The sequence below is a fragment of the Pseudonaja textilis genome, chromosome 2 (genome assembly GCF_049901715.1).
Source record: "Pseudonaja textilis isolate UNSWEBS1 chromosome 2, rPseTex1.2, whole genome shotgun sequence".
NCBI classification, from domain to species: Eukaryota; Metazoa; Chordata; class Lepidosauria; order Squamata; family Elapidae; genus Pseudonaja; species Pseudonaja textilis.
The window spans coordinates 14662650-14677320 of NC_141991.1; the positions used below are offsets into that span (position 1 = coordinate 14662650).

The following is a 14671-nucleotide window of genomic DNA, read 5'->3' on the forward strand; positions in this document are numbered from 1 at the left end:
GAAAAACACTGAGGAAACCCAATAGAAAGCCCTTATTCAGGGGTGGGCTTCACATTTTTTAGCAAAGGGGCTCTCTGCCCTAATGATTGGCTGGGTGGGCGGGGCTGGGTGGTCATGTGACTGGGTGGGCATGGCTAGGTGGTCATGTGACTGGGTGGGTGTGGCCAGCTCGACGTCGCTTCTTTGCCCTAACTACCTAAAAAAAAGATATATACCAAAAAGTTGTGTATTATTTTGTGCATTTAATACTTAAATAAAAGTCTGGGTGAAACCAGGCTTAATAGCAGTGACTGAGAGAGGGATCTTGGAGTCTTAGTGTGGTTTCTGGTGAGCTACGTGATTCTTCTTATTTGGGAATTAATCCCCTCTGGAGGCTAGTGGCTATGTTATTTGATTTTCTCAATGGTTCTTGCACAAGGTGTTTTTACGAGGTGTGAAATGTTCTTGGCTGAATGCCCAGAAGTTCAATTAAGCCTATTAAGAGCTTTCCCTTGCTGCTTGTCTTTCTAAGACTGCCCTGCACAGTCTTAGCTAGGGGCTCTCCTGAGCCCCTGAGAACCCCTAGCACAGGGGTGGGCAAACTTTTTGGCTCGGGGGCCTCACTGACTTTTAAAATTTGACAGACAGGCCGCCACCTGGTGTCGAAAAGCCTGTCATTACAAGTCAAAATCGAATGAATGCAATCATTCAATCATTCACATCAAACCTTAATTCTGTACCAATCTTCGGCGGGCCGGATTAAAAAGACCAACGGGCCGGATGTGGCCCCCGGGCCGTAGTTTGCCCACCCCTGCCCTAGCAGCTCACCCCTGCCCTTATTCCTGTCACCGGTCTCCCCATTCCCCATTCCAGCAGGGAAGTGGGTAAGGCAACTTACACAACATCAGGACTACTTTCTGCAGTTCCCCTTGCTTAACGGAGAGGTAGAGCTGACGCGGATGGAATCGCAGCTTCTTGCGCCTGGGAGCGATAGAGGAGAGACGAATCAAAGAGAATAAGGCAAATGAAGCCTGGAGAGAAAGACAAACTGGAAGGCAAGAGACAGGGCAGAAGGAGAAAATCAACTCGGCACCCATTTAAGCGTTCTCACTTTGCTTCATTGCTGAGGCCGGACCTCTGCTATCAAACAACGAAGGTTTGCCGGAATAATGCTAATGATAATCCTGGTCTTACAATCAAGGCAGAGAGGGTGAGAATAGTGGCTTGCTTACCTTTCGGATTCCTGTACCACCAGGGCTCGCTCTAGCTGCTCCCTTCCGGCCCCCATTGGCAATCCTTGTGCTGAAAGCACAGCCCCGTTAGGAAGAGTCAGCCGTGGTCCTGCGCTATCAATACCTGGGCCACCGAAGCCCGCCGTATCATTTGGCGGGTGTTCAACACCTGAGCCCCCACGCATCCGAGCACTGAGGGAAGAAGGCCAAACAGAGCAGTAAGAAAGATTCCAAGCTAAGAAATCATAAAGTCGTAAATACAGGTGTCAACTCATATTTCTAAGGTCTTTTTAGAGTTGCCAACAGAAAAGGAGGGGGGAGAAGTGGGCAGCTTTTTCACACACAAAAAATAGAATAACAGAGTTGGAAGGGAATTTGGAGGTCTTCTAGTCCAACCCCCTACTCAGACAGGAGACCTTACACCACTTCAGACAAATGGTTATACAACATCTTCTTAAAAACTTCCAGTGTTGGAGCATTCACAACTTCTTGAGGTAAATTGTTCCACTGAGTAATTGTTCTCATTGTCAGGAAATTTCTCCTTAGTTCTAGGTTGCTTCTCTCCTTGGTTCATTTCCACCCATTGATTGCTTCTTGCCCTGCCCTCAAGTACTTTGGAGAAGAATTCTAGTATATCTTGGGGATCTGTTTCTTGATCTGGCCGACTTCAGAGGGCTAACGGGATGTCACTGGAAAGGAGTGAGGCTGAAAACCTTTGAAAGCCTTTGGGTGCATATTTGTGGAGAACGGTGGAATGGAGGAACTTTGGAGTTGACATCAACCCTCCTAAGCTTTGCTCAAATGTGGCCCTTTTGCCGCCTGCGAGTTCTAGCAGTGCCACTTTTCTTTTATGGGATTTAGGGACAGGAAAGGAGAAACTGCTTTCGCCACAGACAGTGCCCAAAGTTGGAAGATTTAAAAATATTTGGTCAATTCTGTGTCCTTTAGAGGAGTCCAGCAGAGATAGGCAACAATGGCCCCTTTATGACTTGTGGACTTCAACTCCCAGAATTTCTGAGCCAGCACGAACTCAACTCCCAGAATCCCTCAGGATAGCTGGCTCAGGAATTCTGGGAGTTGAAGTCCAGAAGTCACAAAAGGGCCATAATTCCCCACCCGTTTTACAGCTTGAGAGTAATACTAGAGAAGACCTCTGGCATGAACTAAAAAGATTTCATTTATAAATAAAACAATACATTTCCTTTTAAATAGCTGGATACTCGTGCTTCACTACAAAACTATGTGGTCAGACTTAGTTTTTAAAGAGGAAAATAAGGAGAAAAAAATCCTGCCTCTGCCCACCAGCATCCATCGGCATTCATCTGGCTACTTCCTGTCAGTGTGTGAGAGAGTTGAGGGCTGTTTGGAAGCTGAAAGTTTTTGCTGTGTGAGCAAGAAGGAGACAGCAAGGATCCTGGGCGTGGTTTAGCTCAACTGTTCTGTACTAAAGCTGCTTGGTACTGTGAAAACTGAAACTTCTCTGCTTGTGTTTTGCATTTGGAACAGATTTCTTTTCAGGTGGGCAGGGGTAGTAGAACTCCTTAGCATCAGAGCGTGTTAATAATAATATAGGAAAGACTAATGCTCTGATGGCCATTTCAAAAAATCCTTTCTTAGTGAGCACCTAAAAGGCAAGAGGAACATACATGCCAAATTTCAAGTTTGTAGGCTTTACAGTTCTGGAGATTTTGTGATGATGCGTGAGTGGTATTTCACTTTTATATGTATTGATTTTCTGAAAACCCAGGAATTGGGATCCCTGCCAGATGCAGGCTACTCTCACCTGGGTTGGGTGGTGTCAGCACGGCCAGTGGACTCGGAAGCGCTTTGGCTATGCGACGGTGGGATGGGGACAGGCGTGGAGGTGTCCGCCTTGGCTATGGTGATCTCCTGGGCCTCCGAAGCATCTTCTCCACAATGTGGACAGAAGATCATGCCGTTGAGTTGGGAAACGCAGGCCTTGTGGAAGCGGTGAGCCACACGGAAGTCCGGGTGGCACTCCAGAAAGGTGCCCTGAGAAGAAGGAAAACAGCTGTCAGGAATCTGATGGACTGGCCACACCTTGTGTATATTAGCGCTCAGTAACAAATCCTAGGGTTCCTCCTCTGTCCAAGCTCGCCAAGACTGTTGGGAATTGTAATTTCCCAAACATTTGGAAGGTTACTGGATAGCCAACATTGGAACTGACAACCAAGCTTACTAGAAATGACAGAGTTGAATCTTCAGGAAGAGACGATATGAGAACCCAACCTTTGCCATCAGCAAGCAGCCAAATTCTCCAGGAAGGCCAGGCCTAGATGTAATTGAAGCTGCCTGGTCCTCTCTGCTTTCTTGATTAACGTGGCCAGGCTTTCTTCTAGTTGACCTTGAGGCCTTGGCTCAAAATGGCCACCAATGGATTCATTCAGGTAGAGACAGTCTTAGGACTGTGCTCTTCCTCTCAATATATCCCCAGAGGGTGGACGGTGACCCTCTCACCCCATTATCAGGTCCCCACACGCCTGCCGATTTCTGTTCCTCACCGCCGTGCAGAAGTAGCCACATCCAGGGCAGCAGTGATGCTTCACCATCCGGGCGCGATGGGTTTCGCACAGGACCATGAGGGGAACCCGGCTGGAGGGACGCATCGTTTCTTGCTTCAAGATGCTGCTGCTGCAGCCGTTTAGCTGTAAAGGCAGAAAGGAGAAGCTGTCGCCACCTTTTTGTGGGCCAGGTCCCACTGAGGTAATTTATTAGGGTAATTTGAAGGTGACTTCCAGAAGTGAAGGGAGTTGAATGTCAACTAAAAAGATACTCCTTTGGTTTTTTTAGCTGCCAGAAAAAGGGAGTGCATTCCGTAAGCGTCTAGATAATCAACCCGGCAGCCAAAGTTATCGGAGCGCAAGAAAATTACTGGAGAGCATGATTGATGACTCCTGGCGATGGATGTGTCCCATTGGAGAATATACATCCAGAGGGTGGGGGGAAAGACCAGGGTCAAGGGGGAAATTAATGATGTATTTTAATATCGGCTGCATCCAGCTAACACCAACATGGCCATTTCTAATAAATCAATTTTCTTTTCTCTGAGATGCGGCTAGAGACTTATGATTTGAATGGGGATGGATTTGTTACCAGTCCTGACAGTAATAATGTTTCAACCTTGGTGACTTTAAGATGTATGGACTTCAACTCCCAGAATTCCTCAGTCAACCATGCTTGGCTAGGGAATTCTGGGAGTTGAAGTTAAAACCCCTGAAGTTAAAACATACCTTAAAACCCCTCAGATTGAGAAACGCTATTGGCGGCTAAGCTATTTTGTTTCAGATAGCAGAAGGCACTTAGCTGAGCAAAAGACGACCCATTTCATTCAGATGTCAAGCTTGCCATCTTCAGCTGAAACTTAATGTCAAAAGATCATCTTATAAAACTGGGCTGAGGGCTATTTGTATCGGACAGAATCCTTATTACCTGACAGGTTCTGACATTTGTGGTTTTCTGGAATGCTGACACTTATCATTATTTAGAAGCAACAGGGGGGCTGCAATGAATGATTTGACTTAAAAAATCTTCAGGGCAAAATGGCTTCAGCAAAGCCATCTGGAGTCTCTTCCTTCCCAATTCCCTAGCCACGCTTACCTCCCCATCAGCACTCTCCGTTGCCATGCACTGATTTCCAGCCTGCTGGCTAAGCCGCTCAATGGTTGGGGCTTCCATGCGGCAAGAACACAACGGAAGTTCCTCAAAGCGTTCGGTTTCCAGCGAACTCGTCTCATTAGACACACCTGGGAAAGAGGAGAAGGAGATGATGTGCCTCCTCGAAAAGCGTATTTGTCAGCCATGCAGGTCCATGTTCTTTGCCCGTCCAGGTCAAGCTCTATCAATTGGGCATCCCAAAGTTTATTAGATGCTCTAAATCGGGGTCTCCTACTTTGGCTTACTTTACGAGTTGTGGACCTCAACTCTCAGAATTCCTCAGCCAGCCATGATCTGAGGAGCATGATGCCAGCTGGCTGAGGAATTCTGGGAGTTGAAGTCTACAAATCATGAAGTGGCCAAGGTTGGAAACCCCTGCTCTAAATTATGACACTTGTGGCTTGAGTTTGAAGAGAAGATGGCAGCCTCTCCATGTACAAACCCTAATGCAACTATTCTTCAACACTGGAAATTGGAGAGGAAAATTCTACAGCAGATCTGTTCTGACCCAATCGAGTTCCCAGAGAGCAAACACAGACAAACTCAGTAACTTAAACGTTCACAACTTTAATCTGCAAATAACTTCTTCGTAGATAAAAGATGGCTTGAAGCCAATTAGTCCAACCAGAAAAGCCTTGACAGAATTCTTCAGATAAGCTGGAGTCTCCACACACAATGTTGAGTTCTTAGAGAGTTTTTGCCTTCCACAGAACAAAACCCTTTGAAACCAGGCTTATATTCCCTGGAGGGAGGGGCCATTAATTAGCATTCTTACTCCCAAATCGCCTGTGTTGCTCTTTTATGAATCATCCTGCGCTCACTCGCACTTAGCACAGGCTCCTCAGGAACCTCCTCCTCATTGCTGCCGGCTAACCACAACAAGGCCTGAGTGGCTCCCAGACCACATCTGGCCCTTTGGCTATCCCTGTCTGACCCAAATGGGTGACTATTTTTTTTCCAGTTTACATATGCAAGTGCATGCATGCATGCATGCCTACACTCTTTCACATCTTATTGGTTCAGCCTTCCACACCTGTCCCAGTTTTTCACGTGGCCGCTTAAGACAAATTCATTGTTCTGCAGCATATGAAGGCACTACACTAGCAAGAGCATTTAGGCTTATATTCTACTTCATAATGTTTTACAGCACTTTCTGGGAGGCTTACAATATAAGCATTATTTACATTATTGCCCTCAACAATCTGGGTCCTTGTTTTACCCACCCCAGAAGGATAGAAGGCCGAGTCAATAGCAATAGCACTTTAACTTATATGCTGCTTCACAGCCCTCTCTAATGAAGTTTACAGAGTCAGCCTATTTTCCCCAACAATCTGGGCCCTCATTTTACCAAACTTGAAACGACAGAAGGCTGAGTCAACCTTGAGCCGGGCAGGATCGAACTCCATGCTATGGACAAAGTCTTCCTGCAGTACTGCACTCTGACCACTGCGCCACCTGAACTCTTCACCTACTGCTCTGGCTGCAACTTCCCATCGCACAACTCTGGGTCTTAAATCGACACCTTCCTTCTCAACAATGCTCCTTCCCCCCTGAGCTTGCAGGCTCTGCACAACTTATGGGTCCAAAAATGACGGGCCACAAATGATTCACAAATGATTTGCTGTTGAGGTTGCAATGGAGGAAGCCCACATTGTTAAAAAAAAAAAAAGAGATTATTTAACGGAGGCGATGTTCAAAAGATACCCCAAAGCCTATTCTCTTTCCTCTGTTCTAATAGTCAGATATGCCTTGACAGCTTTTCTTTTTATAGTCCACTTTTCTCACCTGAACAGTACAGTGAAAGCTGTGAACATTTCTCCCCTTTAAAAAAGGGAAACTAAGATATCCACAAACCTTTCAAGAAGAGATTGGGCTCCCATCTGTCAGAAATGGTGTAGGATCTCCTGCTTGGGCAGGGAGGGGGTTGGACTAGATGACCTACAAGGTCCCTTCCAACTCTGGTTATCTGTTAATATCTCTTCTACACTTGAGACTTTCAAGCTATGCCACCTCCCCCCCAAGACAACAGGCCTTGAATTCTTGAACCCATTGCTTCAAAGGAAGAGGAGGGATGGATGGGCACACACCGGCATTGTTGGGGGACAGAGCCCCCTCATTGGGCAGCTCCAGGCAGCCAAGAGGCACCTCCGTGTACTCGCTCTGGGTGGCTGACGGGCCGCCATTCAGGCCTAAGGAAGGAAATGGAGAAAGAAAATGTCCCCAGTAAGGAAAAAGTACATCCATCAGATGCCCGTTGATTTCTTTTCATTAAGTAATTCCAATTTTGAGGGCCTTCTCCTCTGGAGGTTCTGACTGAAACTAGCAGCCCCTTCAGATTTGGTAACCTCCTAAATATTTTCAGATCAGGCCAACAGCTACAGGTAGTCCTCAGCTTACGACATTTCATTTAGTGACCATTTCAAAGTTACAACAGCCCTGAAAAACACTGACTTATGACCGTTTTTCACACTTACAACCGTTGCAGCATGGCCAGTCACATGATCAAAATTCGGATGCTTGGCAACGGATTCATATTTATGATGGCTGCAGTGTCCCAGGGTCACGTGATCCCCTTTTGCGACTGTCTGACAGGAAAAGTCCATGGGGAAGCCAGATTCACTTAACAACTGTGGTACTAGGTTAACAACTGCAGTGATTCCCTCAACAACTACGGCAAGGAAGGTCATAAGACGGGGCAAACACGTGTTTCACTCAGCAACAAAAATGTTGGGACTCAATTATGGTCGTAAGTCGAGGATTACCTGTACTACAGATATTCCTTGACTTACAACCATTCGTTTAGTGACGGTTGAAAGTTACGATGGCCCTGAAAAAAGTGACATGACCATTTTTCACACTTACAACCCTTTCTGCATCCCCATGGTCAAGTGATCAACATTCAGATGTTTGGCAACTGGCATGTATTTATGACAGTTGTAATGCCCTGGGATCATAGAATCACCTTTTGTGTCCTTCTGACAGGAAATGTCCATGGGGAAGCCAGGTTCACTAAACAACCATGTGACCAGCTTAACAACCACAGTGATTCACTTAACAGCTGTGGCAACAGAGGTCGTAAAATGGGGCAAAGTTCACTTAGCAAATGTCTCAATACCACCACAGATATTTGGGGCTCAATTGTGGTCGTAAGTCGAGGACTGCCTGTACAGCTGGTTCAGAGTGCAGTGGTGCGAGTAGTTAAGGGTGCACTTGATACAAGCCCTGGTCCCTGTGAACTTTTGCAAGCTTTACTATTTGGACTCTCGGTACAATTCAAGGTTCTGGTTACAGGTAGTCCTTGACTTCAGGGGTGGATATTCAACAGGTTCTGACCAGAACCGGTAGTGGAAACTTTGAGTAGTTTAGAGAACTGGCAGATCCCACCTCTGACTGGCCCCGCCCCCATCTCTTCTCTGCCTCCCGAGTCCCAGCTGATTGGCTGGGTCTTCTTTGGTTGCCCTGAACAGGAAAACGGAGCTGGAAAGCAGGTTAGTGGGGTGGGGAACAGTGGTGGGATTCAATTTGTTTTTACTACCAGTTCTGTGGGTATGGCTTGGTGGGCATGGTAGGGAAAGGATACTGTAAAATCTCCAGTCAGAGGTGGGATTTGCCGGTTCTCCGAACTACTCCAAATTTCCGCTACCGGTTCTCCAGAACTGGTCAGAACCTGCTGAATATCCACCTCTGTACTGCACCGAAGGGATTGGGTGGTCAATGCATTTTTTTTTCTTTTTTCCTTTCTTTTCTACCCTTTTCCTTCCCCTTCTCCCTCCCCTATTTTTCGCACTATTTTTTTTTGTATTTTGTATTATAAACTAAAAAAATATATGTAGATTTAGGATTGATTGCAAAGGGATAAACAAACAAACGTTTTTGCATTCCAGATTTGGTTGCCTTGAGAGAGAAAATCACCTTTGTTTTCCTTGGGATGCGGCTCTTTGCGCTTCCGTTTTCGGGATGGTTTGATCCAGGGACTGTCGTGCCGCCACCGCTTCCTGGCTTTACGTTTGGAGCTGGAGGCAGTGCTCTAGAGGGTAAGAAAAACAGAAGAGTCTACGTGCAGACGGCTACTCTATGCATCTTGGCCTTAAATGGGTAGAGAGCCTCATCTACTACAGGCAGACCTCGGGTTACGACCACAACGGAGCCCAAAATTTCTGCTGCTAGGCGAAACATTTGTTAAGTGAGTTTTGCCCCATTTTATAACTTTTCCTGCCACGGTTGTTAAGTGAAGCACTGGACATGTTAAGTCAGTAACATGGTTGTTAAGTGAATCTGGATTTCCTCATTGACTTTACTGGTCAGAAGAGTCGCAAAACGGGACACACACACCCCCATGGCCCCTGGACACTGCAATCCGTCATAAACATGAGTCAGTTGCCAAACACCTGACTTTTGATAACGTGACCATGAGGGAACGCTGCGACGGTCGTTAAGTGTGAAAACTAGTCATGTCCCCATTTTTTTCAGCTCCATTGCAGCCTTGAGCAGTCACTAAATGAACTGTTGTAAGTCGAGGGCCACCTGCACAAGCCTGTTAGAATGACAGGCAGTCCTCAACTTATGACCATTCATTTGAAAAACCAAAGTTGTGATGGTGCTGAAAAAATGACTTCTGACTGGTCCTTGCACTTACGACTGTCACAGGGCCCTCGAGGTCACACAACCAAAATTGGTTGCTTGGCAACCAGTGTGTATTTATATGTCAGTTGCAGTGCTCTAGGACCGTGATGGGGAACCTATGGCATGCGTGCTACAGGTGGCACGCACAGCCATTTGTGCTGGCACATGAGCTGCAGGCAAACTTACCTCACTGCACATGTGCGTGCCTCACAGCTGTTTTTCGGCCACTTTGAGGCCTTTTTCAACCTCCCAAAGGCTTGAAGAAGACTTCTGCAGGCTTTGCAGGCCGAAAACTAGCCCTGTTTCATCACTTCCTGTTTTTCCTAAAATACTGGAAGTGACGAAACAGGGCTACTTTTCGGCCTGCAAAGCCTGCAGAAGCCTTCCTCAAGCCTTTGGGAGGTCGAAAAAGGCCTCAAACCTGCCAAAAATCAGCCGTGAGGCACAGTGCAGGTAAGGGGGAGTCGGGGCTGAGTGAGAATTGTGCATGCATACGTAGGGGGCATGGGGGGGGGGCGTGCGTTGCCTTCTGGGTGTTGGCATGTGAGCGCAAGCGTGCAAGCGCCCACACAATTTTTGGCACAGGATCCCAAAAAGGTTAGCCACCACTGCTCTAGGATCATCATTTATGACCCTGGCATGGGGTTCCAACAGGTAAAGACAACAGGGGAAGCCAGGTTGACCATGTGATTCACTTAACGATGTAGTGATTTGCTTAACCATGCGGCCAAAATGGGTGTAAAGTCAAGCGTGACTCACTTAATGACTACTTCATTTTGTGATGGAAATTACGGTTCCAACTGTGGTCGTAAGCCGAGGTCTACCTGTACGTTTGACTGAACAATAAACCACAGGTGGGTAACGGGTGCCTGAAAGTTGCACACAGGTCTTGTGCTTTCAGGCCCACAGAGTGCAAAATTGGTAGTTTAGTAGCAATATCTCAAAGGTGCTTTTTTCTTTTTCCAAAAGGCAAGTGGACTTTGTTTTTCCTTGAAGGCATTTCGCTTCTCATCCAAGAAGCTTCTTCAGTTCTGATTGAATAGTGGAGGGTGGGAAAGATTTATATTCATCTGGTCGTTAGCATTCTTTCTGAGAGTCGTTGATACCACTTGGAGGTTCATCTTTGCCCTCATAAGGAATATAAATCCTTCCCATTCCCCTCCATCCACTCAGAGCTGAAGAAGCTTCTTGGATGAGAAGTGAAACACCTTCAAAGAAAACCAGAAAGTCCAGTTGGCTCTTGAAAAAAACCACCTTTGGGACAACCATGACTTGGATGGCTGAGAATCTCCGTTGAAGGAGGAGAGTGCAAAAGTTGGCTTGAAACTCAACATTAAGAAAACTAAGATCATGGCATCCGGCCCTCTCAATTCCTGGCAAATTGATGGGGAGGAAATAAAGGTAGTGACAGATTTTATTATCATTGCAGATGGGGACTGCAGCCAAGAAATTAAAAGATGCTTGCTCCTGGAGAGGAAAGCTATGGCAAATCTAGACAGCATACTAAAAAGCACTTAGAGGGCTGTGAAGTGGTATATAAGTCTAAGTGCTGTTATTATTGCTATCATCAGCAGAGACATCACCCTGCCAACAAAAGTGCGAATAATCAAGGCTATGCTTTTCCCAATTGCAATGTATGGCTGTGAAAGTTGGATCGTAAGAAAGGCTGAGCGCCAAAGGATTGAGGCCTTTGAACTATGGTGCTGGAGAAGACTCCTGTGAGTCTCTTGGACTGCAAGGCGATCAAACCGGTCAGTCCTAGAGGAGATCAACCCCGACTGCTCTGATGAAAGTGAAAGACTTTAGCCATCTAATGAGGAGGAAGGACTCACTGGAGAAGAGCCTAATGCTGGGAACGGTTAAGGGCAAAAGAAGAAGGGGATATTGTGGTTAGCTGGCAGCAGGTGCAGATGGCTGAGGAGAGCGAGGACTCAGGTGAGGGGCCAGGACCATCAGGGAGTGGACTGCTGCCTTCAGAGATTGTGGGGGCTGTCAGCAGTGACGAGGAGGTTCCCGAGGAGCCTGTGCCAAGTGCATGTGCACGAAGGATTGCTTGGAGGAAAGAACAATTACAGCGGCACAGGCGACTCGGGAGTAAGGCTGCAAGGTAATGGGCCCTCCCCTCAAGAGGATAAAAGCCAGGTTTGGAAAAGCGTTCTTTGCAGACAGCAAAGAAGCTCTGAAACTCAACTGGTGGACGTCTTAGTTCAGTGTTTGGAGAATTTTGTAAATTAGTTCTTATCTCTGGGTTTTTGGCAGCCTTGACAAACAACTTGGCAAGACTCTTTCTTGTCGGAGCTAATCAGTGGAAAGCAGCCTTCAGAACAGAATTCGTTATTAAACCTTAAAAGGTGGGGGCTGCTGCCTTTGTCTATTTTTGCTCTTTGGGCACCCGGTTGGGTCAGAAAAGGGGACGGCAGAGAATGAGGTGGCTGGATGGAGTCACTGAAGCAGCCGGCGTGAGCTTAAATGGACTCCAGCAGATGATAGAGGACAGGAAGGCCTAGAGGAACGTTGTCCATGGGGTTACGGTGGGTCAGACACGACTTCGCAACGAAGAACAAAAGCAATACTTATCTGTTTGTAACTAAACATGGTAAATGTAAAACCAAATAGCAATTGACAGGATTAGATGCTGCAATTAATTGTAACACTAATGTAAAACAAGAGGCCTCTAAACCAGCGGTTGCCAACCAGTGGGCTGCGGCCCACTGGTGGGCCATGAGAAAATGTTGGTGGGCCGCAGAGAAATCTCACCCCCAGAGCACCACCCCAAAGCAGTTAATCCAGGCTGCGCAGAAACACAAGGCGGCGGCGCCCACATGGCCCACGAGAACCCTCCCCGCCCATTCACTCCTTACCCGGCAAACTTGCCTGCTATTTTTCCTTTTTCCGACCATCAGTTTGGTGGTCCCTGCTGTGCTGGGAGATTTAGATTAGCTAGGAAGCAGAAAATGGTTGGATTTCTTGCTTTCTAGCTAGTCTTTAGATCTTTGGCTCTGCTTTTAAGCACACACGAACCTCTCTTAGGACTGAAGTTTTGCTTGCAAGCAAATTCAGTGCAGACTCACGGCAAGCAAATTGGAAAGACTGAGCTAGCCGATGGCAGATAGATAGATCACTGAATGATTCTGTGAGCAACTCAATCTGCCTGCTTTGCCTGATTTTGGGTAAAGTTGCTCTTTTAAAAAAAATAAAAACTCAATATTTACATGCATGGTGTGTTGTGAGTTAATTTTGTGAGTTTGCTTGCAAGCAAATTTTATGTGATAGACTGAGCTAGCCGATGGCAGATAGATAGATCTCTGAATGAATATGTGATGCTGTGAGCAACTCAATCCGCCTACATGCTTTACCTGATTTTGGGTAAAAGCTGGTCTTTTTTTAAATAAAAAATTCAATATTTATATAAATATAAATATTTATAATATTTACATACAAGCCATGCCCAGCCAGTCACATGACCACCAAGCCACACCCACAAATTAGGCTACACCCACAGAACCAGTTAGTGGTCCCTGGGAGATAAAATTATGAGTTTGGTGGTCCCTGAGGTCCAAAAGGTTGGCGACCCCTGCTCTACACCAAATGGGCCGTAACGTATCAAAATATTAACCTCTGTGCATTAAAGCGAACAGATCTGAATTATATTAAGTGATTAACAGAAATCTTACAAATAAACTGAGGGGTCGCTGAAAATAAATCCTTATCCAATCAAGATGAGGTTCTACTCACCCTATCAGAGATATTTCCTGACTCTTCCTCATCATCTTCATCTTCATCTTCTTCCTCTTCGTCCTCCTCTTCTTCCTCTTCTTCCTCCTCTTCTTCTTCTTCCTCTTCCTCACTCATATGTTCTCCAGTAACATCTGCATCAGACTATAATCAAAGTAAATGAAGTAATTAAAAGATGAGAAGGGGAAAAAAAAAACTAAAATTGGAAGTCCTGCTTTCAATTCCAACTAGACTTCCTATCAGGGCTTCTTATCCTGATGGAATTTCCTACGTAAGTGCCAAAGAAAATCTGGAATATGCTTTCCCTGATAAATATTCTGAAGGTATACTTAACCAGCTGTTTTCCTAAAGGAATATCCGTTCATTAAATGCCACAGGGAAACTCAGCGTTTTTATTTTTGACACGAGGGGGAAACTAAGAAAAAACAAACACTGAATTTGGTATTGCTGTTCAGTGTAGTCTTCTAAGATTTCCACGTTTCTGTCCAAAATAAGTTCTGAGCCCTCCTGATTGCAACTTTAACAGAGAAACATGCAGGGAGAAAAAAAAACCCTGCGAAATATTTATAGTCAAAGGGCACTAAATTAAATTTGCAGGGGATCTGCTTCCAGTTTGCAAGTGTTTCTCTTCCCTGTCCCTAAATAAAATATCCAGTAAGAAAACGTGTAAGTGTCATTTTGCATAATTTATATTGAAATGATCGTTCATGCTACTCAATCTAATTTGACTGCGGCACAGATATCTAATCTTTGGAAAAATTCTCCCAGGTCAACTTACAATTTTTCACAAGAAACAGGAGAAAGAGAAAAATATGTCCAGGGTTGGAATTTCAAAATTTTAAAAGAGGTCCCATATACTCTGTAAGGGAGTCCTTGCAATATTTTATTTCTCTATAAAGTATACCTCAAGGACACAGTCCTTGGTTAATGACGACAATTGGGACTGAAATTGCAATTGCTAAATGACATCATCATAAAGTGTGACATCATATGACTGTGCTGCTTAGTGACAGAAACTGGCACTGCTGCTTGCTATAGTTAAGCAAATCAGGACAGCAGGGACACTGTGATAGCCAGACTCTCAGGGCCTGTCCTGAAGTTCAGTGTTTCATAAGTTTAAATGGTCACTGAATGAGTGATCACTAAGAAACAACCACCTATAAGAACTGTGGTGGAGCAGTGGTTAGAACGTTGTATTGCAAGCTAATTCTGCCGACTGTCAGCAGTTCAATCTTCACCAGCTCAAGGTTGACTTGGCCTTCCATCCTTCCAAAGTCAGTAAAATGAGGACCCAGATTGTTCGGGGAGCAATAGGCTGACTCTAAACTGCTTAGAGACGGCTGTTAAAGCACTGTGATAGTATATCAGTCTAAGTGCTATTGCTGTTACTACAGTTTGATCTATCAGTTCAAGTGTTGGACTAGAAA

General features: G+C 45.6%; 1 protein-coding gene across 3 annotated transcripts in view; it reads right to left on the bottom strand.

Moving 5' to 3' along the window:
* EHMT2 (euchromatic histone lysine methyltransferase 2) overlaps positions 1–14671 on the bottom strand; it is a 56379-nt gene that overhangs the window by 25045 nt on the left and 16663 nt on the right. For all 3 annotated transcript variants that reach the window (XM_026720020.2, XM_087923290.1, XM_087923291.1), the window contains exons 8-15: positions 13245–13388; positions 8799–8913; positions 6974–7075; positions 4830–4975; positions 3734–3877; positions 2995–3224; positions 1212–1403; positions 878–960 (exon numbers count right to left, since the gene is read on the bottom strand). In XM_026720020.2, coding sequence (XP_026575805.1) covers positions 878–960; positions 1212–1403; positions 2995–3224; positions 3734–3877; positions 4830–4975; positions 6974–7075; positions 8799–8913; positions 13245–13388 — 1156 coding nt within the window. The remainder of the gene's footprint in view (positions 1–877; positions 961–1211; positions 1404–2994; positions 3225–3733; positions 3878–4829; positions 4976–6973; positions 7076–8798; positions 8914–13244; positions 13389–14671) is intronic.